The 27,454-nt window shown below is 39.2% G+C and overlaps 2 protein-coding genes across 2 annotated transcripts; both read right to left on the bottom strand.

Annotated features, from left to right (window-relative positions):
- Window positions 1–117: 117 nt before the first annotated feature.
- Window positions 118–9,730, bottom strand: LOC121513907 (methyltransferase-like protein 27). Its single transcript, XM_041793930.1, has 6 exons — window positions 9,603–9,730; window positions 8,286–8,415; window positions 7,199–7,327; window positions 5,080–5,215; window positions 3,861–3,953; window positions 118–465 (listed from the first exon to the last, which is right to left on the bottom strand). The coding sequence occupies exons 2-6, from the start codon at window positions 8,400–8,402 to the stop codon at window positions 242–244; spliced, it is 699 nt and encodes a 232-aa protein (XP_041649864.1). The 5' UTR covers window positions 8,403–8,415; window positions 9,603–9,730; the 3' UTR covers window positions 118–241.
- Window positions 9,731–11,149: 1,419 nt separating this feature from the next.
- Window positions 11,150–26,124, bottom strand: LOC121514211 (methyltransferase-like protein 27). Its single transcript, XM_041794312.1, has 5 exons — window positions 26,008–26,124; window positions 24,123–24,251; window positions 23,909–24,044; window positions 21,698–21,790; window positions 11,150–11,379 (listed from the first exon to the last, which is right to left on the bottom strand). Exons 1-5 carry the CDS (start codon window positions 26,122–26,124, stop codon window positions 11,150–11,152), a joined length of 705 nt encoding a protein of 234 aa, XP_041650246.1.
- Between the last annotated feature and the right edge of the window lie 1,330 nt (window positions 26,125–27,454).

The raw sequence follows: 27,454 nt of genomic DNA, 5'->3' as shown, positions 1-27,454 counted from the left end.
TACCCTACAGGAAGTCAACCAGGTAACCTGTAAATGGACTATACTGTGAGAATAGCTGGACTAAACACACACCAGCTTCACGTCTGCTTGTCTAGGACTGAACGACTCACATTCATATTTCAGTGATGAACACATTTATTTTTAAAACCTCCACTCAGTCGTAAACATTCACACAGCTATTTCTCTGAAACTCTGTCTGCTCTGGTTGCGAGGGTTTTCAGGATCAGGATCAGGATCATCCTCAGTGCAGACGTGCAGCTTTCTGGTAGAGGTGCATGGTCCCAGTGAGGTACTGGTCACTGTCTAGCTCAGAAATATCCATCATGTAATCCTTCATCTCTGCAGACGCCACGTGTCTCCACAGACCCTGGTCCTCCATCTGCTGCAGCTCCTGCTCCATCCTCTGCCTGTAGGTCCGTCCCACCTCAGAGCTCAGGTCCACCCTGGACATGCAGACGTAGCCGCCTGGAGGGAAACATCCATGACAGAAGAATCAGAAGTGGACCTGAAGTTGTCTGAATACAGCCATGCACGTTCAAGAATAGTCATGTGGAGACAAGGCCGTCCATAAAGGGGATAATTGGGAAGGTTTCTGGGGCCCAGCCAAACTGGGGGCCCATGGAGGTCAACAAATCATGCTCTACTGGAGGTTAAGCTTAAAATGAAATAACTTTGTTATAAACATATTTAAAATGGGTAAAAAAATGCTTAAATTATAATAATAACTTAATTTATATAGCACTTTTAAAAACAGTTGTTTACAAAGTGCTTTACACACAGCAAGAGCAAAAACTCAGGGAAAAATAAGCAACAATCAGAGCAGAATAGGAGCTCTGTAAAATCAAACTGGAAGGGAGGAGCAAAATGTGGACGTATAACAAGGAAAAATAACAAAAATGAAAATGACACAAGTAGATCTTAAATGACAGTTATAGAAGAAGATTATAAAATCTAAAATAAAAATTATGATTCCTATGATAATATTCCAAAAGATATGGTAGGATGTGGGAGGAGGAGAAAGTTAAATACATATATTCAAACAACCAAAGAAATACATGAAGATTATGACGATCACTAATGAAATTAGTGAATAATGGCAAAAAATGGTGGAAAAGGTGTTGAAATTGGATTTTTAAAGAACATAATTGGGTTAAAAGTGCCAAAAATTAGATAAAAGTGGCCAAAAAAATAACCAAAAAATGATTAAACTGGTAAGAATGGGTACAAAAAGTGGATTAAAAAGCAGCTGAAATGGCTTTAAAGTGCAAAAAATTGAGGGAAATTAGGTGGGCTTGGATGGAAAATTGCTATAAACTGGCAAAAATAGAATGACTGTGGTTAAAATGGGCAAAAAGGGGTGCAAAAAGTGGTTAATAGTGTCAATTAGTTAAAAATGCAATTTCAGCTGAAATTGTGTGGGGATGCTGAGAGCTGAACTGTGGAAGAACTGCTGAAAATAGCTGAGAAACAAAAAAAAACATGGCTGAAAGTAGCACAAGAAATTCCTGATAATAGCATAAAATAGCTAAATAGCATAAAATAGCTGAAAATAGCATAAAAATCTCTAAAAATAGCATAAAATAGCTAAATAGCATAAGATAGCTGAAAATAGCATAAAACTCTCTAAAAATAGCATAAGATAGCTAAATAGCATAAAATAGCCAAAAATAGCATAAAAATCTCTAAAAATAGCATAAAATAGCTAAATAGCATAAGATAGCTGAAAATAGCATAAAACTCTCTAAAAATAGCTAAATAGCATAAAATAGCTTAAAATAGCATATAAAGTCTCTAAAAATAGCATAAAATAGCTAAATAGCACAAAATAGCTGAAAATAGCATAAAAGTCTCTAAAATAGCATAAAATAGCTAAGTAGCATAAAATAGCTTAAAATATCTTAAAGAGTCTCTAAAAATAGCATAAACTAGCTAAATAGCACAAAATAGCTGAAAATAGCAAATAATTACCATAAATAGCTATAAGGCATAAAAATAGCTAAAAAAAACCCATAAAAATGGTTGAAAATTGCATAAAAGCTGAAGAGTGCAATATCTGATTAGCGAAAAATGTAAAAAATAAATAAATAAATAAAAAGAGATCCATTTAGAATTTTGTCTCCAGATTTACTCTTCAGCACATTGTTTTATAATATTGTTCAGATGAGAGCTTTAAAACCATAAATCAAAGCCACTTGTATGTGACAGTTTAAGAGAGTGTTGATGTGTGTCTGGAAGACTCCCAGGTTGCTATGGTGATCAAAGCCTGTATGACATCATAGCTAATCAGTCACACTGAGATCAAAGCTAATTAGTCACACCTGTGAAAGCTTCTGTAAAAACAGCTCAGAAAACTGAGTTGAGTGGCCAGAACATGCACTCAAACAAAGTCCATTTAAGCTGTAGTTGTGAAAGCTAGCAGAAAACCAAAGGTATCGTGAGAATCAGCAGAAGTTGTGGAACGTGGTGATATATTTTTATATGTGGGAAGCTAAAAATCATACTTCAAGAGTGAGTTAAAAAAGTAAATCCAAAAGCCCCCACTGAGAACCTCAGGATGAAAATTTATATTAGTGTAGATGAACGGCTGTAGGGGTGTTGGTCACGCTTTCAAGCTCATTGTGCCAAAACCATTGATCCTGTCGACCTCAAATCTTTGTTGTGAGTAAAAGGAGATGTGTGGCTACATTTTGTTGTTTATATTATAACTGTGGACCAAATATTTTTTTCAGGAGAGCAGTTTGTTTGGGAAGTTCTGCCTCTTCTCACAACCCTTCTCCTGCACTCTAGTGATGATGTCATCACTCTAAGCCTCTCCATGTACTCCACTGTAAAACGTCTGAGAGACAAAATCTTGATAAAGTTTGATCAGCAAAAAACAAAATAGTTGAAAAAGTGTAAATAGTATATAAAAGTATTATAAATAGCTGAAAAGAGCACAAGAAGCTGAAGAGTTTGATAGTAAAATAGTGAAAATAGCCAAAGAAATGCCAAAGTTATGAGGAGTTGAAAAAAGTACAGATTTGTGAAATTTTGCCATCTGTTTAACATTATTTAATATTTTAAAAATTATAAAAGTAAGAAATGAGAAAAGTCATAGCAGTCGAATGACGGAGAAAGGATTCTGTTTTTAAGTTTAAACGGTGTCGATACGACAAAGTATGAAGGAGGAGAAAGCGGACGCGGAAGAAGAAGAAGAAGAATTTTAAAAATGTCAGACGGGAAACTCAGTAGTGTGGATGCTTACTCAGCATCCCCACTAATGATGAGGCAACAATAGGCAGAAGGTGGCAAGAATTAGTTTAGAAGTCACAAAAACAGGCAGAAAAAAGTGGTGGAAAAGGTATAAAATTAACACAGATGGGTTCTAGGTGGCAAAAATGTGCTAAAATTGGTGTTAAAAAGTGATGAAAACGGGTTAAGATTTGGTAAAATTGGTGTAAAGTGGGAACTGTGTTATTTAAAAAATATTCTGAGTTTTTAAGGCATCTGGTGAACCCTTCTCATTGTCTCACAACCCCCAATGGGGTCCGAACCCCAAGGTTGAGAAACCCTGCATTAGAGTACTCAGATTACTTTTTTGAGTAACGTAACGCGTTAGTTTTGCAATTCAAAAAATCGCGTTAATAGTTACATATTCATAGAAGTGATCTGTTTCTGAAAGAAAAATGTGGCTTTAAAAAGAGAGAAGGAAAAGAAAAGAAAAAGGCGGTCTTTCTTCCTGAAGGTACGCACGCATCGTTAGCTTATTGAGCCAGCGAGAGGACAGAGAGGACAGCAGAACACTAGAATTACCCCCATTATGATGGATTTCTGATAAAAGGGACGGGAACAGCATCCTGGTGAAACAGAAGACTGGTTACCTGGTGTTGCTGCGTGACAGAGCTCTCTGATGATGCTGACTGGAGCGTGTTCATGACGTAAAGCACCGGCAATCACCACCACATCGAACATGCCTGAAACCAGAGAGGAGGATTTACTGAAGCCAGGACAGAGGGGTCTGCAGCAGAACCATCCAGTCATTATAATAACACACAGAGGGGTCTGCAGCAGAACCACCCAGTCATTATAATAACACACAGAGGGGTCTGCAGCAGAACCATCCAGTCATTATAATAACACACAGAGGGGTCTGCAGCAGAACCATCCAGTCATTATAATAACACACAGAGGGGTCTGCAGCAGAACCATCCAGTCATTATAATAACACACAGAGGGGTCTGCAGCAGAACCATCCAGTCATTATAATAACACACAGAGGGGTCTGCAGCAGAACCCTTCAGTCATTTAAACATTAACTTGGGACTTTGATAGCAAAGTCGTGGAGGAGTACAGATCCTGTTCTGGCTCAGAGACCCTTTGACCTCTGAAAGCTACACACTAACCAGTTTAACCCTCAGACCCTCCTAGACCCTTTTAGGCCTCTCTGGTTTTATTTTGGCTCTTTCTTTGGCAGTTCTCATGCTGAGATGATGATATTTGACAAAGATGTTAACTTTTTAATGAACTTATGAAATGTCATTATCCACACTGTGTAGACCAAACTCCCACTCTCCCCTTTAAAGCCCTTTAGGCCTCATTGACTCCCATTAAAACCACTGAATTTCATTCTACTGCCGCTGCAACACACAAATAAGAAATCCTGTTCATTCCTCTGTAATTCAGTCATTCAGAGGTAAAAATATTAGCACACCAGAAAATGCAGCCAGATTTCACCATTTTTCACTGTTTGCAGAGAGGCATTGTGGGAGTTAATGACCTTGTTTGAGCTGATAGGATCTATCAGTGACTGTAGGCCAGAGGGATTAGGTATTTACACTGAAACTACTTTGGCTGTTTTCTGTGGATGTCAGAGTCTGGAGACAAGTTTGAATTATGAAAATGAATTCACCTCTGCTGAACATGATGAGGGCTGGAGTTAAGGACCAAACATTAGAAAAAGGTTTGTCTTTGATATTTCTAAATATATCCAATGTCCTGAAAGGGCTTTAAGAGGGAGAGTGGGATGTTTTTAAAGGGGGTCTGAGGGTTAAACCCTTGTTTTCTCTCATGTTAGTATTATGACTGCATCTATGAGCATACCGGTGTCTGCAGGCAGTGGTTCTGTTCCCAGTAAGGCCAGTCTGAGGTCCTGGTAGAGTCCGGTCTTCTCTGCTAGCGCCAGCATGCCTTTACTGCCGTCCACTCCCACAAAGTTCCTGAAGCCCACTTCACTCATCTGGACACAGAGAGGAGGAGAAACATTAACAGGTCTGTCCTGTTAAGGGGCTGCCGCTGACGCTGAGAGGATTTAAAGAGCTTTAATGTTGCTGCGGCACGGTGGAGGAGGTTTGATTTCTAAGGTTTTATCAAATGTGATCCACAGATGCAGCTTTAAATGGATCCGTGTGCTCCGCCCGCCGTAGCCCAACGCATCCAAACATTCATGTGCCAGTTTCTTTCTGTTTCTGGAAACACATCTGTACTCAGATGCCTGATTTTCTCAGCATGTAGTCAAATAGAGTAGCATAAAAGAATGACTGCATGAATGCTGCGGTAATATCGCACTACGCTGCTCTATGGGAGCCTGTACCTGCCACCTAAAAAACACAAATATGAAAGTTAGAAGGTCTATAAAGGAAAATCAAATCAAAATACTTCAGTCAAAATTATGATTAAAAGTCAGAATTATGAGATGAAAAGTAAAAAAAAACATCTGAGATGAAAAGTCAAAGAGTGCGAGATGAAAGAGTCAAAAACACTGAAATAAGTAGTCTGCAATTACGCTGTGAAAATTCAAAAATTACAAGATGAAAAGTCATAGGTAACAAGAAGAAAAGTCAAAATTAAGAGATGAAAAGTCCTGAAATTATGAGATGAAAAGTTCTGAAATTACGAGATGAAAAGTCCCGAAATTACAAGATGAGAAGCCCAGATATTACGAGACGAAAAATTTAAAAACAATGAGATGAAAAGTCCCAAAAATTAAGAGGTGAAAAGTCCAGATATTACAAGATGAGAAGTCCCGAAATTACGAGATGAGAGGCCCGAAATTACGAGATGAGAAGTCCCGAAATTATGAGGTTAAAGGCGCAAAATTACGAGATGAAAGCCCAGATATTATGAGATGAGAAGTCCCAAAATTACGAGGTGAAAAGTCCCAAAATTACGAGATGAAAGCCCAGATATTATGAGATGAGAAGTCCCAAAATTATGAGGTGAAAAGTCCCAAAACTACGAGATGAAAAGTCCAGATATTACAAGATGAGAAGTCCCGAAATTACGAGATGAGAAGTCCCAAAATTATGATATGAAAAGTCCCAAAATTATAACATGAACAGTCCCAAAATTACGAGATGAAAAGTCCCAAAATTATGATATGAAAAGTCCCAAAATTATGGGATGAAAAGCCCAGATATTATGAGATGAAAAGTCCTGAAATTACAAGATGAAAAGTCATGAAATTACAAGATGAGAAATCCCGAAGTTATGAGGTGAAAAGTCCTGAAATTACGAGGTGAAAAGTCCCAAAATTAAGAGATGAAAGCCCAGATATTACGAGATGAGAAGTCCCAAAATTATGATATGAAAAGTCACAAAATTATAACATGAAAAGTCCCAAAATTATGAGATGAAAAGTCCCAAAATTATGGGATGAAAGGCCCAGATATTATGAGATGAAAAGTCTCAAAATTACAAGATGAGAAGTCCCAAAAATATACAAGTTGAAATGCCCCGAAATTTACGAGATTGGAAAATTCAACATTTACGAGAATGAAAGTCAAAAATACTAGAAGGAAAGTCAAAATGTCGGAGGTCATCCTTTGAAGGCTTAAAAGGATGATGTCGTCAAAGGTTATAAAGCATTCAATCCTCCCGTGTTCATGCTGGCCTCTTTACATCAGCCGTTCCTCTCATTCTGCAGTCCTGGGATCCTTTATCAAACATAAACAGGTGATTTCTAAAAAGCCCCCCCATTCTGACTGTCTTTCACGGTTATCTTTATTAAACCATCAGATGGATGTAGACGGACCAGTCTGAACAGTTTTCATGTTTCTGAGTGAGATGGACGGATGGATTGGCATGACCTCAGCAGCGCCGTGGTGAGTTTGGATTTCCCATTAGTCTACATTTGAACTCTCGCTCTGTTCTGGTCATTCTGAAAGAGAAGTGAAAACACATGCAGCACAGTGAAATGATCAGCTCTCAGTGTTTTACCCACCAGTCTGGCCACCAGTCCAGATCCACAGGCGACGTCCAACACCTGAGCGTCCCCACGACCCCCAGGATAGTTAGCATGGAGGAAGTCCACCACCATGTTTGGACACCTGTACTTTATGATCTCTGAGTCCTGTTGGTGAGACGAGAGGTTGATGTTACAGCAGGGCTCTTTAACCACATGTAGACAGGTTTTTATGACAGATTTTCACATTTATAAAATAAAAATGTACAACTTTTTAACCTATTCCTGTTAAATATTTCTATTCTCTTCTAACATAAAAAGTTTTAGGGGCTACCACGAAGGTCTTTACACACTGAGTCCATTTTTCACGTGGAGTTTCTACATCACAGAAGAAATCCAGTCTGAGTACTGGCTGGAACATACATCCATTATCTTTTCTTTCAGAACAGGTTTGACAGTTTTACTTTTTTTCACAACCATCTAAGTCCTTCCACAGCTCCTGTCTTTGTCTCTCTTTAGAGACAGTGATTGATGAATAAACCGACCAATGAACATCAGAGATAAAGCACAACATTCATAGAACAGGAAGTCAAACATCTGGTGTACTGCCTCTAACCCGTGGCACACCAGCTTCTGCAAATAACCAACATGAGGATCTCTGTCTGGATGGACCCAGGGCTTGTCTTCTAATTTTTCAAGGACTGACAGACTTTTTAGTACCAGACATAACATTTTCAAAATGAAAACATATGTAGGACTGTGTGTGTGCAAGGTTAGAGTGTGTGTTTCATCTTTGGATCTGAGAAACAGTCATAATAATGACGGAGTCAGCACGCCTGGTCCTTGAGTTTGACACTTAGATGTTGTCATGAGTGGAGAAAAGCCCGTGCAGGAGGTCTGCACATTTATAAATCCAGCTAAATCCATGCCAAACAGGGAGAAAACTCCTGAATTACTCTAAAACCTGAGAGATGTTTCAGCTGTTGTGTGGTTTAAACAGTGTGCAGGAGTTTATCCTGCATTTCTAATCATTAAAGTGTGATCTGACCCAACGCTGAGTATCAACAACAAATTAGAAAATGAAAAAAAACATGTTTAACTTTCCACCAGACATCTTATCACTGACCTGCTCATATGTCTGAGCCCAGCGGTCATAGAAGTCTATCGTCTGCTGTGAGTCGTATTTTTCCCAGGACTTGAGGAACGTCTTCACATCATCTGCATTTCTGCTGGCGTGAGCCATGATGGGGGCGCCACTTCAGATTTACATAGGACGCACACGGCATGTTAAAGTCATCATTCAGTCAGAATTCACTGTGTAAACCAGATATTTACAGCTGATATAGACTGATATTTAAAGCTGATATAGACTGATATTTACAGCTGATATAGACTGATATTTACAGCTGATTTAGACTGATATTTACAGCTGATGTAGACTGATATTTACAGCTGATGTAGACTGATATTTACAGCTGATACAGACTGATATTTACAGCTGATATAGACTGATATTTACAGCTGATATAGACTGATATTTACAGCTGATATAGACTGATATTTACAGCTGATGTAGACTGATATTTACAGCTGATGTAGACTGATATTTACAGCTGATGTAAACTGATATTTACAGCTGATATAGACTGATATTTACAGCTGATGTAGACTGATATTTACAGCTGATACAGACTGATATTTACAGCTGATGTAGACTGATATTTACAGCTGATGTAGACTGCTATTTACAGCTGATATAGACTGCTATTTACAGCTGATATAGACTGCTATTTACAGCTGATATAGACTGATATTTACAGCTGATGTAGACTGCTATTTACAGCTGATATAGACTGATATTTACAGCTGATGTAGACTGATATTTACAGCTGATATAGACTGATATTTACAGCTGATATAGACTGATATTTACAGCTGATATAGACTGATATTTACAGCTGATATAGACTGATATTTACAGCTGATATAGACTGATATTTACAGCTGATATAGACTGATATTTACAGCTGATATAGACTGATATTTATAGCTGATATAGACTGATATTTACAGCTGATGTAGACTGATATTTACAGCTGATATAGACTGATATTTACAGCATATATATACTGACATTTCATTCTGATATACACTGATTTTTACACCTAATATAGACTGATGTTCACAGCTGATGTAGACTGATATTTATAACTGAAACAGACTATATCAGCTGTAAATATCAGTCTATATTAGCTGTAAATTTCAGTTTATATCAGCTGTTTTTTCATTTATTTGCACAAATCCACATAAATCAACCATTTAATATTTTTAAAAAATCTTAAAACTGAACACTGATGTTACAATGACATGCAGATTTTATTGTGAAAATCATCATAGGTAGTAGATCTCACTATTTTGACAGGATGAGGTATTTTGTTCTTACCTGTGTGAATGAGTCCAGGTGAAGAGGGCTCGTCTGAGTGTTCAGAGAAGCTGTCTCAGCGTGCTTTTAACGGCCAAAGAGCAGACTTGATCTAGAGTTTCTGGTTTGTCTTTCCCGAGAATGTGACGTGTCAGGTGTTTCCAATCACCATAGGACCCGCCCACCACCCACCACCCTCCTCCCCCTCCTCCTCTTCCTCGTCCCCCTGGGGGAAATCTTCAGCTCTATATGTGCTTCCCACGTCTGCACTGTTCTGCATGTTGAATGAATTTAAGGGTCCAACAGTGAATACAAAGCAGCAAAATCCAAAAATGATTTACTCTTCAGGAAACATTTTACCAGGATGAACAAGCAACGGAAGCTTCTAGTAGAAATCAACACTGATAATGCTGCAGCACATAAGTCAAGGCAAGTTTATTTGTGTAGCACATCTCAGCAACAAGGCGGTTCAAAGCGCTTCACACGGGTCATTGAAATACACTGACAAAGGGAAAAAACAACAATGAAACCATTTTAAACAAAGCATTAAAAGGTGATTAAAAACAGGAAATAAGACCCACACGAGATAGACACATCCCTAGTGTCATTTGTCTGAACTTTATATGTATAAAATCCAAAAAAGATAAAAACACACAGAAAATTTTTTAAAACAGCAAAAAAAAAAAAAAAGCTACAGTGCAGAGTTGGAGAAAAATTGGAAAATTAGAAAGGTAAAAAGTTTTTAGTCAAAGGCAGCAGTGAACAGGTGAGTCCTCAACCCTGATCTAAAAGAAGTCAAACCAGACCACCTGAGCGGTCTGGATGGTTCATACTGGACTAGAAGGTCTCTGATGTATTCTGGGCCTAAACCATCCAGATCTTTATAAGCTAACAGGAGGATCTTAAAGTCTACTCTCTGAGAGACAGGGAGCCAGTGTGGAGACCTCAGACCAGGACTGATGTGGTCCACTCTCTTGGTCTTAGTGAGGACTGGAGCAGCAGTGTTCTGGATCAGCTGCAGCTCTCTGATGGACTTTTTGGCAGACCAGTAAAGATCCTGTTCCAGTAGTCAACTGGACTGAAGATAAATGCATGGACCAGTTTTTCAAGGTCCTGCTGTGACATTAGTCCTTAATCCTATAAATATTCTTGAGGTGATAATACGCTGACTTTGTAATGGTTTTTATGTGGTTTTTGAAATTCAGGTCTGAATCCATGACACCACCCAGATTTCTGGCCTGGTCTGAGGTTTTTAACTGAAGTGACTGGAGCTGCATGCTGGTTTTTAGAGAGTCCTCCTTGGGTCCTAAAACAACTACCTCAGTTTTTTCTCTGTTTAACTGGAGAAAATTATGGCACATTAGTGAGCTATTGAGACCAAAGAAGATCCTCAGTCTCCACACCACCACCATGAACCAGGAGGCTTTTTACAAACAGATGTATGTGGTCGGCAGGTCAGAATGTATTTTAATCCAATAATGAGCCGTTTTCACATTGAGGTAATCTCTCACAGGTTTTTATTTCATGACTTCATGTTAAACCCAACAGACAGAGGGAGGGGTTAGAGACTAATACAAAGATTTCCTGTAGAGATAGATGTTCCCAGTGAGGTACTGGTCATTCTCCTGGTTGTCATGGTTACTATAAACATCCATCATGTATCTGCTTATCTCCCCGGTAGCAACAGGACTCCACAGGCCCTCCTCCACCATCAGCTGCAGCTCTTGCTCCATGCACTGCTTGTATCTCTCGCCAGATGCTGACTTTGGGTTCACCCTTGACATGCAAACATGGCCGCCTGCAGGAAGAGAAGTGAAGATCCTGGTTTTATGCCTGCTCGGTCCCCCCTAACAGTTTTACCTCAATGAATCTCCCTACAACCAGAGGTGTGTGTGTGTGTGTGTGGGGGGGGGTCTGATTACCCTGGCATACAGTGGGGGGGGGGGGCCTGAAAAGCCTGCAATGAAAAGAGTGTTTTTATGTATTTTTGGAATTTGTATGAAATAGAATAAAATAAAATACTTGGGGGCCCCTCCCTTAAAAATATCCAAATGGTATAGTCCAGCGCTGCAAAACAATGAAAGTTAATTTAATCTAACCATAGTAAAAATGTTGCTCATAAATGGGTCAATTATAGTTCAAAAATACATTCAAATGCAGAGATATTTGTAAAAATGACGCCACTTTTGCTGCTTGGCTAGCTGGTTAATGGGGCCCCTGTGTAATATTATTTCTGGGGGCCCTAAATTCCCAGCTATACCCCCGCCTACAACTGACACGGTTCATTACAGAGCGCTCTGTACAAATGATCTGAGCGTCTCTGCAGAAACCCTGAAGGAGGCTTTTACTTTGAAAAGCCCAAACTGGAAGTGAAACCGTGTTTTTGTGTTGCCTTCAGCGTATTCTACAACACAGAACAGTTTTCCATGTTTCCTCAGTCCATGTTAAATGAGCTTTGGTCCAGAGAAGACGGACCACGGTGTTTCTGGATCTTGTTCACATTTCTGCCTATGTCTGTTTTTAATGACGTGGCCCCTGAGGGCCCCTGAGGGCCCCTGAGGGCCCCTTCAGCCTTGTCCCTCGCTCTCAGAGATTTCTCCAGATTCTCTGAATCTTCTGATGATTCTGTGGACTGTAGATGGAGGGAGATTCAAAGTCTTCAGGAACATTTTCCTAAACTTGTTCCACATTTTTAGACTCAGTTTTTGTCAGATTGGTGAACCTCTGCCCATCTTCTCTGAGACTCTACCTCTCTAAAATGCTCCTTTTACACTGTCATGTGACTGACCTGTTCATAATTAACCTCATTAGTTGGAAAATTCTCTTTAAACTTAGCACCACATACGTTTCCAGCCTTTTGTTGCTCCGTCCCAACTTTTTTGAGATGTAATCAAATCCGGAATGCGGCAGTGTTTCATGTAGTGGTAAAATGTCTCGATACAGCAAAAAAAAAAAAAGGCAACAAAAAGGAGCACTCTCCTGACTTTTAACAGAAAGGTGCACGACCACAAAGGAAAGGTCAGCACTCCAAATGTCCTTTTACCGTTTATTAAGGCATGACAGGCCACAACGGACGACACGTAGGTCATCTTCAGCGTTGTACGTCTCACCATCTGATATGTCGTTTAGTTCTACTGTAAATAAATTAACTTTATTAGAATTACAGATCATTACATTTTGTTTGGTAACATTTTACAAGGTGACCCAACTTTTCTGGAATCTGGGTTGTAGCAGGAGGATTGAACGTTCTTAGTTTTCCTGCCACAGCTGGGGTCATAAATCGCCCCCACAGCTGATGCCAGAGAATAATCACAGTCTATCAGTAAGGAGGTACAGCAACAGAACGGCTGCTTCCTGTCTTCATACGCTCCTCAGCAGTCAAACATGCTACTCTATCAGCGACATGCATGTCAGATAAAGCACGGCTCTCTATCAATCATTGCTGTGGCTGAGAGGCACACCCTACTCTGGTAAAGACTTCTAATCTACTTCTAATCTCTGCCACGTGAGATTCATGGTCAGCGAGGGTCTCCAGGCCCCGCCCCGTTTACATGAACAGTAGATAAAGGTCAACCCACCTTTACAGCGGCTGTACTCTCAGGTTAGAGACAGACTTTAGTCCTCTCTGCTCTATCTGCCCCTCTCATGTGTCAAACCAGCACAAGCTTCTACAGCAGGGGGGTCAAACTCAAGGCCCGGGGGCCAAACCCGGCCCCTGGTACAGTACTACCGTATCATCTTTTGATTATAACCGGCCCACTGTTAAGAGGTGTGCAGATTTCCTCCAGTGTAACAGAGTCAGCTTTGATTATTTAGAATAACCTGGTGAAATCAGGAACACCTGAAAAAGAACCAATGTTCACAAGTCAGAGAGGAAAAGATAATAATGTTTCTGTTTCATCTTTCCAATGTTGTATCTCATGATTCTGACTTAAACTTCAGATTTTCACTTTTTTTCTCATATCTTTATTCTTCAATTAATAAATTTCATAGTTTTATTTCATATTTGACCTTTTAAACTCATCATTTCTCATTTCATCTCATATTTTAAAAGCATTATTTTAACTTTTGAATTCTTGTTTTGACCTTTTTAACTAATAAGTTTGATCTTTAATCTCAGATTTTGAGCCCTTTAACTCATCAGTTTGACTTTCTTTTATCTCAGAAAGATTCATCATCAGGGTTTTTTGGGGGGGGTTCATGTTTTATTATAGGTGAGAATGAAGGTGACAGTTTATGGATAAATGTTGACTCTGTTAGGCCCTCAGGTTAGGCCCAAATCCAGAATCTGGCCCCTATTGTGACTGACTTTTACATCCCTGGCCTAAATAGTCTGGCCCTCAGGTCTTATTGGAGGAAGTCTGGCCCAGGACCCAGTATGAGTTTGACTGTCCTGTTCTACTGGAACTGGCGTCCCAGTGTGAGTCCCAGCACTGCTGCAGAGCCAGTGTGTCTTCAGTTCACTCCTAAAAACACGCCAAAGACTGGAACAATCCAGACTGGTGGGTTTAATCACAGGGGCTGCAGCAGCCTCAGGCCGTCCCAGCAGTCAGGTTACCTGAGCTCAGGTGAGAACAGGTGTTATCTAAGCACCCCTACAGGTGTGCTCACTCTGCTACTTCATCCAACTTCCTGTCAGCACTGGAGCTGGGAATCAACAGGACATAGGCAGGCGTACAGGTAAACTATGACCCCAGTTCCAAAAAAGCTGGGACACTGTGTAAACTGTAAATAAAAGCAATGTTGTCAAATCTCATAAACCCAGATTTTGATGCATCATCACATTTTAAATAGTGGGGACAAGACTAGAGGGGCCTCATGATTCTGTACTCAGAACCTACCTACAAAAACTGTTCTCAGGTCAGATTTCAGCTTAGCAGTTTGTATGATGTGTTCAGTGCTCTGATTGGTTTAGAAGTGAGCCCTCGTACTATTGGCTGATAGTTCACAACTGCATGAGACCCGCCCCAGTTATCGTTCCTCAGTGATTCAGTAATATGGCTGTTCGGACTTTTGCACACCATCAGATTTCCCTTTTGTGTGTTATTGACCAGAACGTAAGTACTGACCCCGTAGATTTGTGTATGTGTCCATGTTTTAGGATGTGGGTGGATTCATACTGCTTCATTATGACACACGTGTTTTATGGTGTGCTCCTTACAAGCTCACCAGCTAGATTATTTCTTAGCACTACGTTATACTGCATCTACTTTACCATGTCTGTATGCTAACAGCGCTTCATTTCTTCATGTGGCAGGTAGACTCATTAGTAGGTGGTGTTTCAGCCTGGTAGAAGTGTTATAAGGCGTTTTCACCAACAGGTGGCGTAATTACCTCATTTATGGTCTCATCAGAAGCTACAGTAGCTGTTTATGTAGCTGTTGTGTTCTTGTGCATTTAAATTGATGTCTATTTTTCCTTTTGGCCAGTTTTGTTTCTATATTTGGTAATCTGTCAATTATCTAAGTGTCCTTTTATTATTAATGTTCTAAATCTGATTTCTATTTCTGCCTTATCCACCTTATTCCTGGGGCCGCTACTGCAAATCTGAATATGGGCGAAGCTTCTGGTGCTAAGGCTGAAGTACATAAATACATGTAATTTAATACAGCAGCTAACCATAGATGCTAACTACCAATGACAGTTGTTTGAGAGAAATTCACCATGAATTTGTAAATATTGATATATTTTTGAAATCATATGTTCACAGTGTTTGTACTGTAAGTAAGTAAATAAGGTGGATCTACATTATTCCTGGGGGTCTACTGCTATAAATGAGGTTGGAACTTCCTGTACAGTAGCAATAATAGCAAAACACCATTCTTCCAAGGGATTACTAAAGTGATTTGGCGTCAGCAGTGGTTGTTCTGAAATAAATATTTGCTGCATTAAATACTGCTTCATTTTTCTTAACTCAATAAAGTTAAATGAGCTGAATGTTTAAATAATATTTTCTGTAATGCTCTGTACCTGTTGCTTTGGTTGTGGTACTAATTATGTTAAATATGTCTATAACAGCAGTGTTTCAAACATGCTGTTCACTGTTTAAAGGCATTTTGGGATGTAAGTCTTTCAATACTGATTCACCGTTAATTCAAAACTTGACATTTACCAAACTGAAGAGCTGACAGCTTCAGTCATGGATCATTTTATTTAATATAGTTCCCACATTTAAGAGGGATTAGTTGGTGGAATAAGGATTTCAGCAACCCTACAAACTGGAAATGTTACCTGAAGGTGGTGTCCAAACTCATTTAACAAAACATGATCGTTTATTACTGTACTGATATGAAGCTAATAAAGTTAGCTAAATATGCTAGTCTAGGTTATCTGAGGTAATGTTGTCACTTTGTACTCAGAGAAATAATCATATTGTCCTGATTGAGGTGAAGCAGACGAAAGTTACATGTTTTCATGTCCGGATTGCTCTAAAAATCGCGTTTCACATCTCGTATTCAATGCAAAGTCCCGTTTAGATAGAAGGGACCAAAAGCTTTCCCCATTTTTCATGCAAAGACTCATTGGGACTAGGAATGAGGTGGATAGACCACAATCAAAGATATACAGTACAACATAGACCTGTGATGCCGTCTATGCTTGACGTGTGCACATGCCTTCATTAAAGTGGAAAACTAAACCAGTACCAGTGTACTGTGTGTACCTGTAGGGTTTTAGACAGCAGCCAGCCAGGTAGCAAGTCCTTACCAACATGTAAACTAGTCCTTAACAACATGTAAACTAGTCCTTACCAACATGTAAACTAGTCCGTACCAACATGTAAACTAGTCCTTAACAACATGTAAACTAGTCCTTACCAACATGTAAACTAGTCCTTAACAACATGTAAACTAGTCCTTACCAACATGTAAACTAGTCCGTACCAACATGTAAACTAGTCCTTAACAACATGTAAACTAGTCCTTACCAACATGTAAACTAGTCCTTAACAACATGTAAACTAGTCCTTACCAACATGTAAACTAGTCCTTAACAACATGTAAACTAGTCGTAAACTAGTCCTTACCAACATGTAAACTAGTCCTTACCAACATGTAAACTAGTCCGTACCAACATGTAAACTAGTCCGTACCAACATGTAAACTAGTCCTTACCAACATGTAAACTAGTCCTTACCAACATGTAAACTAGTCCTTACCAACATGTAAACTAGTCCTTACCAACATGTAAACTAGTCCGTACCAACATGTAAACTAGTCCTTACCAACATGTAAACTAGTCCGTACCAACATGTAAACTAGTCCGTACCAACATGTAAACTAGTCCTTACCAACATGTAAACTAGTCCTTACCAACATGTAAACTAGTCCTTACCAACATGTAAACTAGTCCTTACCAACATGTAAACTAGTCCGTACCAACATGTAAACTAGTCCGTACCAACATGTAAACTAGTCCTTACCAACATGTAAACTAGTCCTTACCAACATGTAAACTAGTCCTTAACAACATGTAAACTAGTCCTTACCAACATGTAAACTAGTCCTTACCAACATGTAAACTAGTCCGTACCAACATGTAAACTAGTCCGTACCAACATGTAAACTAGTCCTTACCAACATGTAAACTAGTCCTTACCAACATGTAAACTAGTCCTTACCAACATGTAAACTAGTCCGTACCAACATGTAAACTAGTCCGTACCAACATGTAAACTAGTCCTTACCAACATGTAAACTAGTCCTTACCAACATGTAAACTAGTCCTTACCAACATGTAAACTAGTCCGTACCAACATGTAAACTAGTCCTTACCAACATGTAAACTAGTCATTAACATGTAAACTAGTCCTTACCAACATGTAAACTAGTCCGTACCAACATGTAAACTAGTCCTTACCAACATGTAAACTAGTCCTTACCAACATGTAAACTAGTCCTTACCAACATGTAAACTAGTCCGTCACAACATGTAAACTAGTCCTTACCAACATGTAAACTAGTCCTTAACAACATGTAAACTAGTCCTTAACAACATGTAAACTAGTCCTTACCAACATGTAAACTAGTCCTTACCAACATGTAAACTAGTCCTTAACAACATGTAAACTAGTCCTTACCAACATGTAAACTAGTCCTTACCAACATGTAAACTAGTCCTTTACAACATGTAAACTAGTCCTTACCAACATGTAAACTAGTCCTTACCAACATGTAAACTAGTCCGTCACAACATGTAAACTAGTCCTTACCAACATGTAAACTAGTCCTTACCAACATGTAAACTAGTCCTTACCAACATGTAAACTAGTCCTTTACAACATGTAAACTAGTCCTTAACAACATGTAAACTAGTCCTTACCAACATGTAAACTAGTCCTTACCAACATGTAAACTAGTCCTTTACAACATGTAAACTAGTCCTTACCAACATGTAAACTAGTCCGTCACAACATGTAAACTAGTCCTTACCAACATGTAAACTAGTCCTTACCAACATGTAAACTAGTCCTTACCAACATGTAAACTAGTCCTTACCAACATGTAAACTAGTCCGTACCAACATGTAAACTAGTCCTTACCAACATGTAAACTAGTCCTTACCAACATGTAAACTAGTCCTTACCAACATGTAAACTAGTCCGTCACAACATGTAAACTAGTCCTTACCAACATGTAAACTAGTCCTTAACAACATGTAAACTAGTCCTTAACAACATGTAAACTAGTCCTTACCAACATGTAAACTAGTCCTTACCAACATGTAAACTAGTCCTTACCAACATGTAAACTAGTCCTTTACAACATGTAAACTAGTCCTTACCAACATGTAAACTAGTCCTTACCAACATGTAAACTAGTCCGTCACAACATGTAAACTAGTCCTTACCAACATGTAAACTAGTCCTTACCAACATGTAAACTAGTCCTTACCAACATGTAAACTAGTCCTTTACAACATGTAAACTAGTCCTTAACAACATGTAAACTAGTCCTTACCAACATGTAAACTAGTCCTTACCAACATGTAAACTAGTCCTTTACAACATGTAAACTAGTCCTTAACAACATGTAAACTAGTCCTTACCAACATGTAAACTAGTCCTTACCAACATGTAAACTAGTCCTTACCAACATGTAAACTAGTCCTTTACAACATGTAAACTAGTCCTTTACAACATGTAAACTAGTCCGTCACAACATGTAAACTAGTCCTTACCAACATGTAAACTAGTCCTTACCAACATGTAAACTAGTCCTTACCAACATGTAAACTAGTCCTTACCAACATGTAAACTAGTCCGTCACAACATGTAAACTAGTCCTTACCAACATGTAAACTAGTCCTTAACAACATGTAAACTAGTCCTTACCAACATGTAAACTAGTCCGTCACAACATGTAAACTAGTCCTTACCAACATGTAAACTAGTCCTTACCAACATGTAAACTAGTCCGTCACAACATGTAAACTAGTCCTTACCAACATGTAAACTAGTCCTTAACAACATGTAAACTAGTCCTTACCAACATGTAAACTAGTCCGTACCAACATGTAAACTAGTCCTTACCAACATGTAAACTAGTCCTTACCAACATGTAAACTAGTCCGTACCAACATGTAAACTAGTCCTTACCAACATGTAAACTAGTCCTTACCAACATGTAAACTAGTCCTTACCAACATGTAAACTAGTCCGTACCAACATGTAAACTAGTCCTTAACAACATGTAAACTAGTCCTTACCAACATGTAAACTAGTCCTTAACAACATGTAAACTAGTCCTTACCAACATGTAAACTAGTCCGTACCAACATGTAAACTAGTCCTTACCAACATGTAAACTAGTCCGTACCAACATGTAAACTAGTCCTTACCAACATGTAAACTAGTCCGTACCAACATGTAAACTAGTCCTTACCAACATGTAAACTAGTCCTTACCAACATGTAAACTAGTCCTTACCAACATGTAAACTAGTCCTTACCAACATGTAAACTAGTCCTTACCAACATGTAAACTAGTCCTTACCAACATGTAAACTAGTCCTTACCAACATGTAAACTAGTCCTTAACAACATGTAAACTAGTCCTTACCAACATGTAAACTAGTCCGTACCAACATGTAAACTAGTCCTTACCAACATGTAAACTAGTCCGTACCAACATGTAAACTAGTCCTTACCAACATGTAAACTAGTCCTTACCAACATGTAAACTAGTCCTTACCAACATGTAAACTAGTCCGTACCAACATGTAAACTAGTCCTTACCAACATGTAAACTAGTCCGTACCAACATGTAAACTAGTCCTTACCAACATGTAAACTAGTCCGTACCAACATGTAAACTAGTCCGTACCAACATGTAAACTAGTCCTTACCAACATGTAAACTAGTCCGTACCAACATGTAAACTAGTCCTTACCAACATGTAAACTAGTCCTTACCAACATGTAAACTAGTCCGTACTAACATGTAAACTAGTCCTTACCAACATGTAAACTAGTCCGTACCAACATGTAAACTAGTCCTTACCAACATGTAAACTAGTCCTTACCAACATGTAAACTAGTCCTTACCAACATGTAAACTAGTCCGTCACAACATGTAAACTAGTCCTTACCAACATGTAAACTAGTCCTTAACAACATGTAAACTAGTCCTTACCAACATGTAAACTAGTCCTTACCAACATGTAAACTAGTCCTTACCAACATGTAAACTAGTCCTTACCAACATGTAAACTAGTCCTTACCAACATGTAAACTAGTCCTCAACAACATGTAAACTAGTACTTAACAACATGTTAACAAGTCCTTAACAACATGTAAACTAGTCCGTCACAACATGTAAACAAGTCCTTTACAACATGTAAACTAGTCCTTACCAACATGTAAACTAGTCCTTACCAACATGTAAACTAGTCCTTTACAACATGTAAACTAGTCCTTAACAACATGTGAACTAGTCCTTACCAACATGTAAACTAGTCCTTACCAACATGTAAACTAGTCCTTACCAACATGTAAACTAGTCCTTACCAACATGTAAACTAGTCCTTTACAACATGTAAACTAGTCCTTACCAACATGTAAACTAGTCCTTACCAACATGTAAACTAGTCCGTCACAACATGTAAACTAGTCCTTACCAACATGTAAACTAGTCCTTACCAACATGTAAACTAGTCCTTACCAACATGTAAACTAGTCCTTTACAACATGTAAACTAGTCCTTACCAACATGTAAACTAGTCCTTACCAACATGTAAACTAGTCCTTAACAACATGTAAACTAGTCCTTACCAACATGTAAACTAGTCCTTACCAACATGTAAACTAGTCCTTAACAACATGTAAACTAGTCCTTACCAACATGTAAACTAGTCCGTCACAACATGTAAACTAGTCCTTACCAACATGTAAACTAGTCCTTACCAACATGTAAACTAGTCCGTCACAACATGTAAACTAGTCCTTACCAACATGTAAACTAGTCCGTCACAACATGTAAACTAGTCCTTACCAACATGTAAACTAGTCCTTAACATAATGTAAACTAGTCCTTACCAACATGTAAACTAGTCCGTCACAACATGTAAACTAGTCCGTCACAACATGTAAACTAGTCCTTACCAACATGTAAACTAGTCCTTAACAACATGTAAACTAGTCCCAAACATGTAAACTAGTCCTTCACAACATGTAAACTAGTCCCAAACATGTAAACTAGTCCTTACCAACATGTAAACTAGTCCTTACCAACATGTAAACTAGTCCGTCACAACATGTAAACTAGTCCTTACCAACATGTAAACTAGTCCTTACCAACATGTAAACTAGTCCTTAACAACATGTAAACTAGTCCCAAACATGTAAACTAGTCCTTCACAACATGTAAACTAGTCCCAAACATGTAAACTAGTCCTTAACAAAATGTGAAATAGTCCTTACAAGCATGTAAACTAGTCCTCAACAACATGTAAACTAGTACTTAACAACATGTTAACAAGTCCTTAACAACATGTAAACTAGTCCTTAACAACATGTTAACAAGTCCTTTACAACATGTAAACTAGTCCTTAACAACATGTAAACTAGTCCTTAACAACATGTAAAGTGGACCACACTTCAGTGTCGCAGTCAGAGGGTTACCTGGTTTGGTGACCTGGCAGAGCTCCCTGATGACGTTGACGGGGACAAAGCCGTCCCGTAGAGCACCGATGATCACCACCAAATCAAAAGAGTCTGAAAACAGCACAGGAAGTAGTAGAATTAATATTTAGGCCTGTTAACATGGAGGCAGTCTGCAACAACTCTACCAGACTACAATCTAACACATGAGGACAAAATTATTAAAACCATTCCAGACTGTTCCACAGTCTACAAGACAACCCCTTTCAGAACCACAAGGGTCTACATGATGATGTTTTTAGAACTACCATGGTCTACATGATGACCCCCTTTTAGAACTACCATGGTCTACATGATGATGTTTTTAGAACTACCATGGTCTACATGATGACCCCCTTTTAGAACTACCATGGTCTACATGATGATCCCCTTTTAGAACTATCATGGTCTACATGATGACCCCCTTTTAGAACTACCATGGTCTACATGATGACCCCCTTTTAGAACTACCATGGTCTACATGATGATGTTTTTAGAACTACCATGGTCTACATGATGACCCCCTTTTAGAACTACCATGGTCTACATGATGATCCCCTTTTAGAACTACCATGGTCTACATGATGACCCCCTTTTAGAACTACCAGGGTCTACATGATGATCCCCTTTTAGAACTACCATGGTCTACATGATGATGTTTTTAGAACTACCATGGTCTACATGATGACCCCCTTTTAGAACTACCATGGTCTACATGATGATCCCCTTTTAGAACTATCATGGTCTACATGATGACCCCCTTTTAGAACTATCATGGTCTACATGATGACCCCCTTTTAGAACTACCATGGTCTACATGATGACCCCCTTTTAGAACTACCAGGGTCTACATGATGACCCCCTTTTAGAACTACCAGGGTCTACATGATGACCCCCTTTTAGAACTACCATGGTCTACATGATGACCCCCTTTTAGAACTACCATGGTCTACATGATGCCCCCATTTTAGAACTATCATGGTCTACATGATGATGTTTTTAGAACTACCATGGTCTACATGATGCCCCCCTTTTAGAACTACCATGGTCTACATGATGCCCCCCTTTTAGAACTATCATGGTCTACATGATGATGTTTTTAGAACTACCATGGTCTACATGATGCCCCCCTTTTAGAACTATCATGGTCTACATGATGATGTTTTTAGAACTACCATGGTCTACATGATGACCCCCTTTTAGAACTACCAGGGTCTACATGATGACCCCCTTTTAGAACTACCATGGTCTACATGATGATGTTTTTAGAACTACCATGGTCTACATGATGCCCCCCTTTTAGAACTACCATGGTCTACATGATGCCCCCCTTTTAGAACTACCATGGTCTACATGATGCCCCCCTTTTAGAACTACCATGGTCTACATGATGCCCCCCTTTTAGAACTATCATGGTCTACATGATGATGTTTTTAGAACTACCATGGTCTACATGATGCCCCCCTTTTAGAACTATCATGGTCTACATGATGATGTTTTTAGAACTACCATGGTCTACATGATGACCCCCTTTTAGAACTACCATGGTCTACATGATGACCCCCTTTTAGAACTACCATGGTCTACATGATGCCCCCCTTTTTGAACTATCATGGTCTACATGATGATGTTTTTAGAACTACCATGGTCTACATGATGACCCCCTTTTAGAACTACCAGGGTCTACATGATGACCCCCTTTTAGAACTACCAGGGTCTACATGATGCCCCCCTTTTCGAACTATCATGGTCTACATGATGATGTTTTTAGAACTACCATGGTCTACATGATGACCCCCTTTTAGAACTACCAGGGTCTACATGATGACCCCCTTTTAGAACTACCAGGGTCTACATGATGACCCCCTTTTAGAACTACCATGGTCTACATGATGCCCCCCTTTTCGAACTATCATGGTCTACATGATGATGTTTTTAGAACTACCATGGTCTACATGATGACCCCCTTTTAGAACTACCAGGGTCTACATGATGACCCCCTTTTAGAACTACCATGGTCTACATGATGATGTTTTTAGAACTACCATGGTCTACATGATGCCCCCCTTTTCGAACTATCATGGTCTACATGATGATGTTTTTAGAACTACCATGGTCTACATGATGACCCCCTTTAGAACTCTGCAGGGCTGTTTTATGATAAAGAAGCATGCATGTGTTCTATAATGGTACCAGTGTCTGCAGGCAGTGGTTCTGTTCCCAGTAAGGCCAGTCTGAGGTCCTGGTAGAGTCCGGTCTTCTCTGCTAGCTCCAGCATGCCTTTACTGCCGTCCACTCCCACAAAGTTCCTGAAGCCCACTTCACTCATCTGGACACAGAGAGGAGGAGCTATCAGCGGTTAAACGACCCAACATTCATGAGGATCACAGCACACGTGTCTTCTCACCAGTTTAGCAGCCAGTCCAGATCCACAGGCCACATCCAAGACCTGAAGGTCCTCACGGCTATGGGGGAAGTTAGCGTGGAGGAAACTGACCACCCGGTTAGGAGCTCTGTAGTTCATCAGCTCTGAGTCCTGTTGGAGGAGAAGTTTAAACCAGACCACCGTCATTCCTCTGGTCTTTGTCAAACTGAGACTTTATTCCCCCAGGATCAATAAGGCCAGTTTTTCAGACATTTCAAACAACACAGCTGGACAGAAACTTCATATAAATGGACTTGTTTCATGGTCCTGGCTCGGGTTTTGGTCACTAACCTGTGCTTGTGTTGTAACTACATGCAGTTTTGCTGTATGCGTTTGGATGCTACGCTATTGCAGAGTGTTTTGGACACACATTTGTCTGAGAGCTCCCGGCCTCTGCAAATATAACTCTGTTAGTGTCTTTAGCCGTTGTTTGCTGGGTGATAGCAGAATGCTCACTAGCCAGCCCTGCAGCCTTCTGTCTAACAAAGTCCTCTGTCCAATATTTACTTAAGTCCGGCTTCTTCTAAGCTTGAGTTTTCATTGTTTTGTTGACCAGAACAGAGGGAAGTTAGAACTTTACAGCTCTAGGTGGCGCTGCAGTTATCATCAGAACATTTCTACAGACTAGAGTAAAACAGATGAGACCAGAGTTTACCTGATCTACCTGGAGAGGAGGAGATCCAGACCACTGATACTCAGTCCTGCAGACTTCCTAGTGTGGTCTATCCAGATGGTCTACCAAAGTCTAGAGGAGTCTAGTCCTGACCTAAGAGTCTAGCTGAGCCCCTTTAACATCTAAAATCCTCCTTGAGACTCCAACAGTCTGTTCAACTAAACGACTCTTTAATGTGAGCCGTTCATGAACCAGTCTGTTCAACTAAACGACTCTTTAATGTGAGCCGTTCATGAACCAGTCTGTTCAACTAAACGACTCTTTAATGTGAGCCGTTCATGAACCAGTCTGTTCAACTCAACGACTCTTTAATGTGAGCCGTTCATGAACCAGTCTGTTCAACTCAACGACTCTTTAATGTGAGCCGTTCATGAACTAGTCTGTTCAACTCAACGCCTCTTTAATGTGAGCCGTTCATGAACCAGTCTGTTCAATTCAACGACTCTTTAATGTGAGCCGTTCATGAACTAGTCTGTTCAACTCAACGACTCTTTAATGTGAGCCGTTCATGAACCAGTCTGTTCAACTAAACGACTCTTTAATGTGAGCCGTTCATGAACCAGTCTGTTCAACTCAACGACTCTTTAATGTGAGCCGTTCATGAACCAGTCTGTTCAACTAAACGACTCTTTAATGTGAGCCGTTCATGAACCAGTCTGTTCAACTCAACGACTCTTTAATGTGAGTCGTTCATGAACCAGTCTGTTCAACTCAAGAATCAAAAATGTTTTTATTTTCAGACTTGAATCCTTGTCGTAGTCCTAATTAGCTCAAAACATGGACTTAGAGAAATCACTCAGCAGACACATCTGAAACGCATCTTAACACACAAGGCATGATGGGAACTCCACCTTCAGATCTGACATATCAGCTCTGGTGCTTGGATCAGGTGTCTCTAGTTGGGCTAGACCACCTGTAAATGTGGAATTTCTCCTTGTAGGACTAATAAAGGAATCTCTCGTCTTAATGGGAGGACTTTGACCTCCTCTGGCTGAAATACCTTGAAGTCAAAGGTCACCAATCACAAGACAAAGGATTGTCTTTAAAGTAGACAGGAGCTTTCATTTTAAAAAGTGTTCTGAAAGTCTGTGAGCCAAGAAAAGAGTGTATTTCTATTAAGAAGTGGACATTTGGGATGTAAAGATGAAGATGGCTGATGATTGGTTAACGAGAGTAAAGAGGAGCGTCGCTGACCTGCTCATACGACTGAGCCCAACCATTGTAGAACTTCATCCTCTCCTGACGGTCCAGGTCTGTGGCGGACTGGAGCAGCGTCCTTATGTCGTCAATGGATCTACAGCCGTCAGACATTGTGGCGAGGAGACGAAGAGATGGCGAGGAGACGGCGCCCTAACTGTTAGGAGAATAGGAGGAGGTCTGCTTAGGAACATTTCCTCACCTTTACGTAAGCAGGAAAAGTAGCTGCAAGGGTGCAGGTAAACTATGACCCCAGTTCCAAAAAAGCTGGGACACTGTGTAAAATGTAAATAAGAGCAATGATTGTCTAATCTCATAACTCATATTTGTTTCTCGATAGAACAGAAACAGCAGATCAGAGGTTAAACTGACGCATTATAACATTTCAGGAAAATATTAACTCATTTAGGATTTGATGGCAGCAACACATCTCAAAACACTGCACTTTTTTCAACTCCTCATAACTTTGGCATTTCTTGGGCTATTTTCGCTATTCTATGATCAAACTCTTCAGCTTCTTGTGCTCTTTTCAGCTATTTATAACACTTTTTTCTACTATCTATACTTTTTGAACTATTTGGCTTTTCCTAAAACTAAAATAACATCTAAAATAACATCTTTCTGCTAGCTTTCACAACTACAGCTTAAATGGACTTTGTTTGAGTGCATGTTCTGGCCACTCAACTCAGTTTTCTGAGCCGTTTTTACAGAAGCTTTCACAGGTGTGACTAATTAGCTTTGATCTCAGTGTGACTGATTAGCTATGATGTCATACAGGCTTTGATCACCATAGCAACCTGGGAGTCTTCCAGACACACATCAACACTCTCTTAAACTGTCACATACAAGTGGCTTTGATTTATGGTTTTAAAGCTCTCATCTGAACAATATTATAAAACAATGTGCTGAAGAGTAAATCTGGAGACAAAGTTCTAAATGGATCTCTTTTTATATGTTTTTTGTTTTGTTTTGTTTTGTTTTTTACATTTTTCACTAATCAGGTATTGCACTATTCAGCTTTTATGCCATTTTCAACCATTTTTGTGCCTTTTAGCTATTTTTATGCCTTTTAACTATTTATACTATTTATATGCTATTTTAAGCTATTTAGTTATTCATGCAATTTTTAGAGTGTCCTTTAGCTATTTTGAGCTATTTAGCTATTTATGTTATTTTTAAAGATTTTTTTCAGCTATTCTATGCTATTTAGCTACTTATGCTATTTTTAGAGATTTTTCAGCTATTTTGTGCTATTTAGCTATTTATGCTATTTTTAGATATTTTTCAGCTATTGTATGCTATTAAGCTATTTATGCTTTTTTTGGAGATTTCTCCAGCTATTTTGAGCTATTTAGCTATTTATGCTATTTTTAGAGGTTTTTCCAGCTATTTTGAGCTATTAAGCTATATATGCTATTTTTAGATATTTTTCAGCTATTCTATG

Source organism: Cheilinus undulatus, linkage group 8, assembly GCF_018320785.1.
Source record: "Cheilinus undulatus linkage group 8, ASM1832078v1, whole genome shotgun sequence".
Lineage (NCBI taxonomy): Eukaryota > Metazoa > Chordata > Actinopteri > Labriformes > Labridae > Cheilinus > Cheilinus undulatus.
The sequence above is the reverse complement of the archived record's forward strand: the minus strand, read 5'-3'. Positions and strand labels throughout refer to the sequence as shown.

Excerpts from the sequence above, each read along its gene's own strand:
- LOC121513907 (XM_041793930.1), bottom strand. The coding sequence starts at position 8,402 with ATGGCTCACGCCAGCAGAAATGCAGATGATGTGAAGACGTTCCTCAAG. Across the intron at positions 5,216-7,198 it reads CTGGACTGGTGGCCAGACTG|ATGAGTGAAGTGGGCTTCAG; the intron begins GTGGGTAAAACA and ends CTCTGTGTCCAG. Across the intron at positions 466-3,860 it reads CTGTCACGCAGCAACACCAG|GCGGCTACGTCTGCATGTCC; the intron begins GTAACCAGTCTT and ends GTTTCCCTCCAG.
- LOC121514211 (XM_041794312.1), bottom strand. The coding sequence starts at position 26,124 with ATGTCTGACGGCTGTAGATCCATTGACGACATAAGGACGCTGCTCCAG. Across the intron at positions 21,791-23,908 it reads ACCACTGCCTGCAGACACTG|ACTCTTTTGATTTGGTGGTG; the intron begins GTACCATTATAG and ends TGCTGTTTTCAG. Across the intron at positions 11,380-21,697 it reads CTGCCAGGTCACCAAACCAG|GCGGCCATGTTTGCATGTCA; the intron begins GTAACCCTCTGA and ends CTCTTCCTGCAG.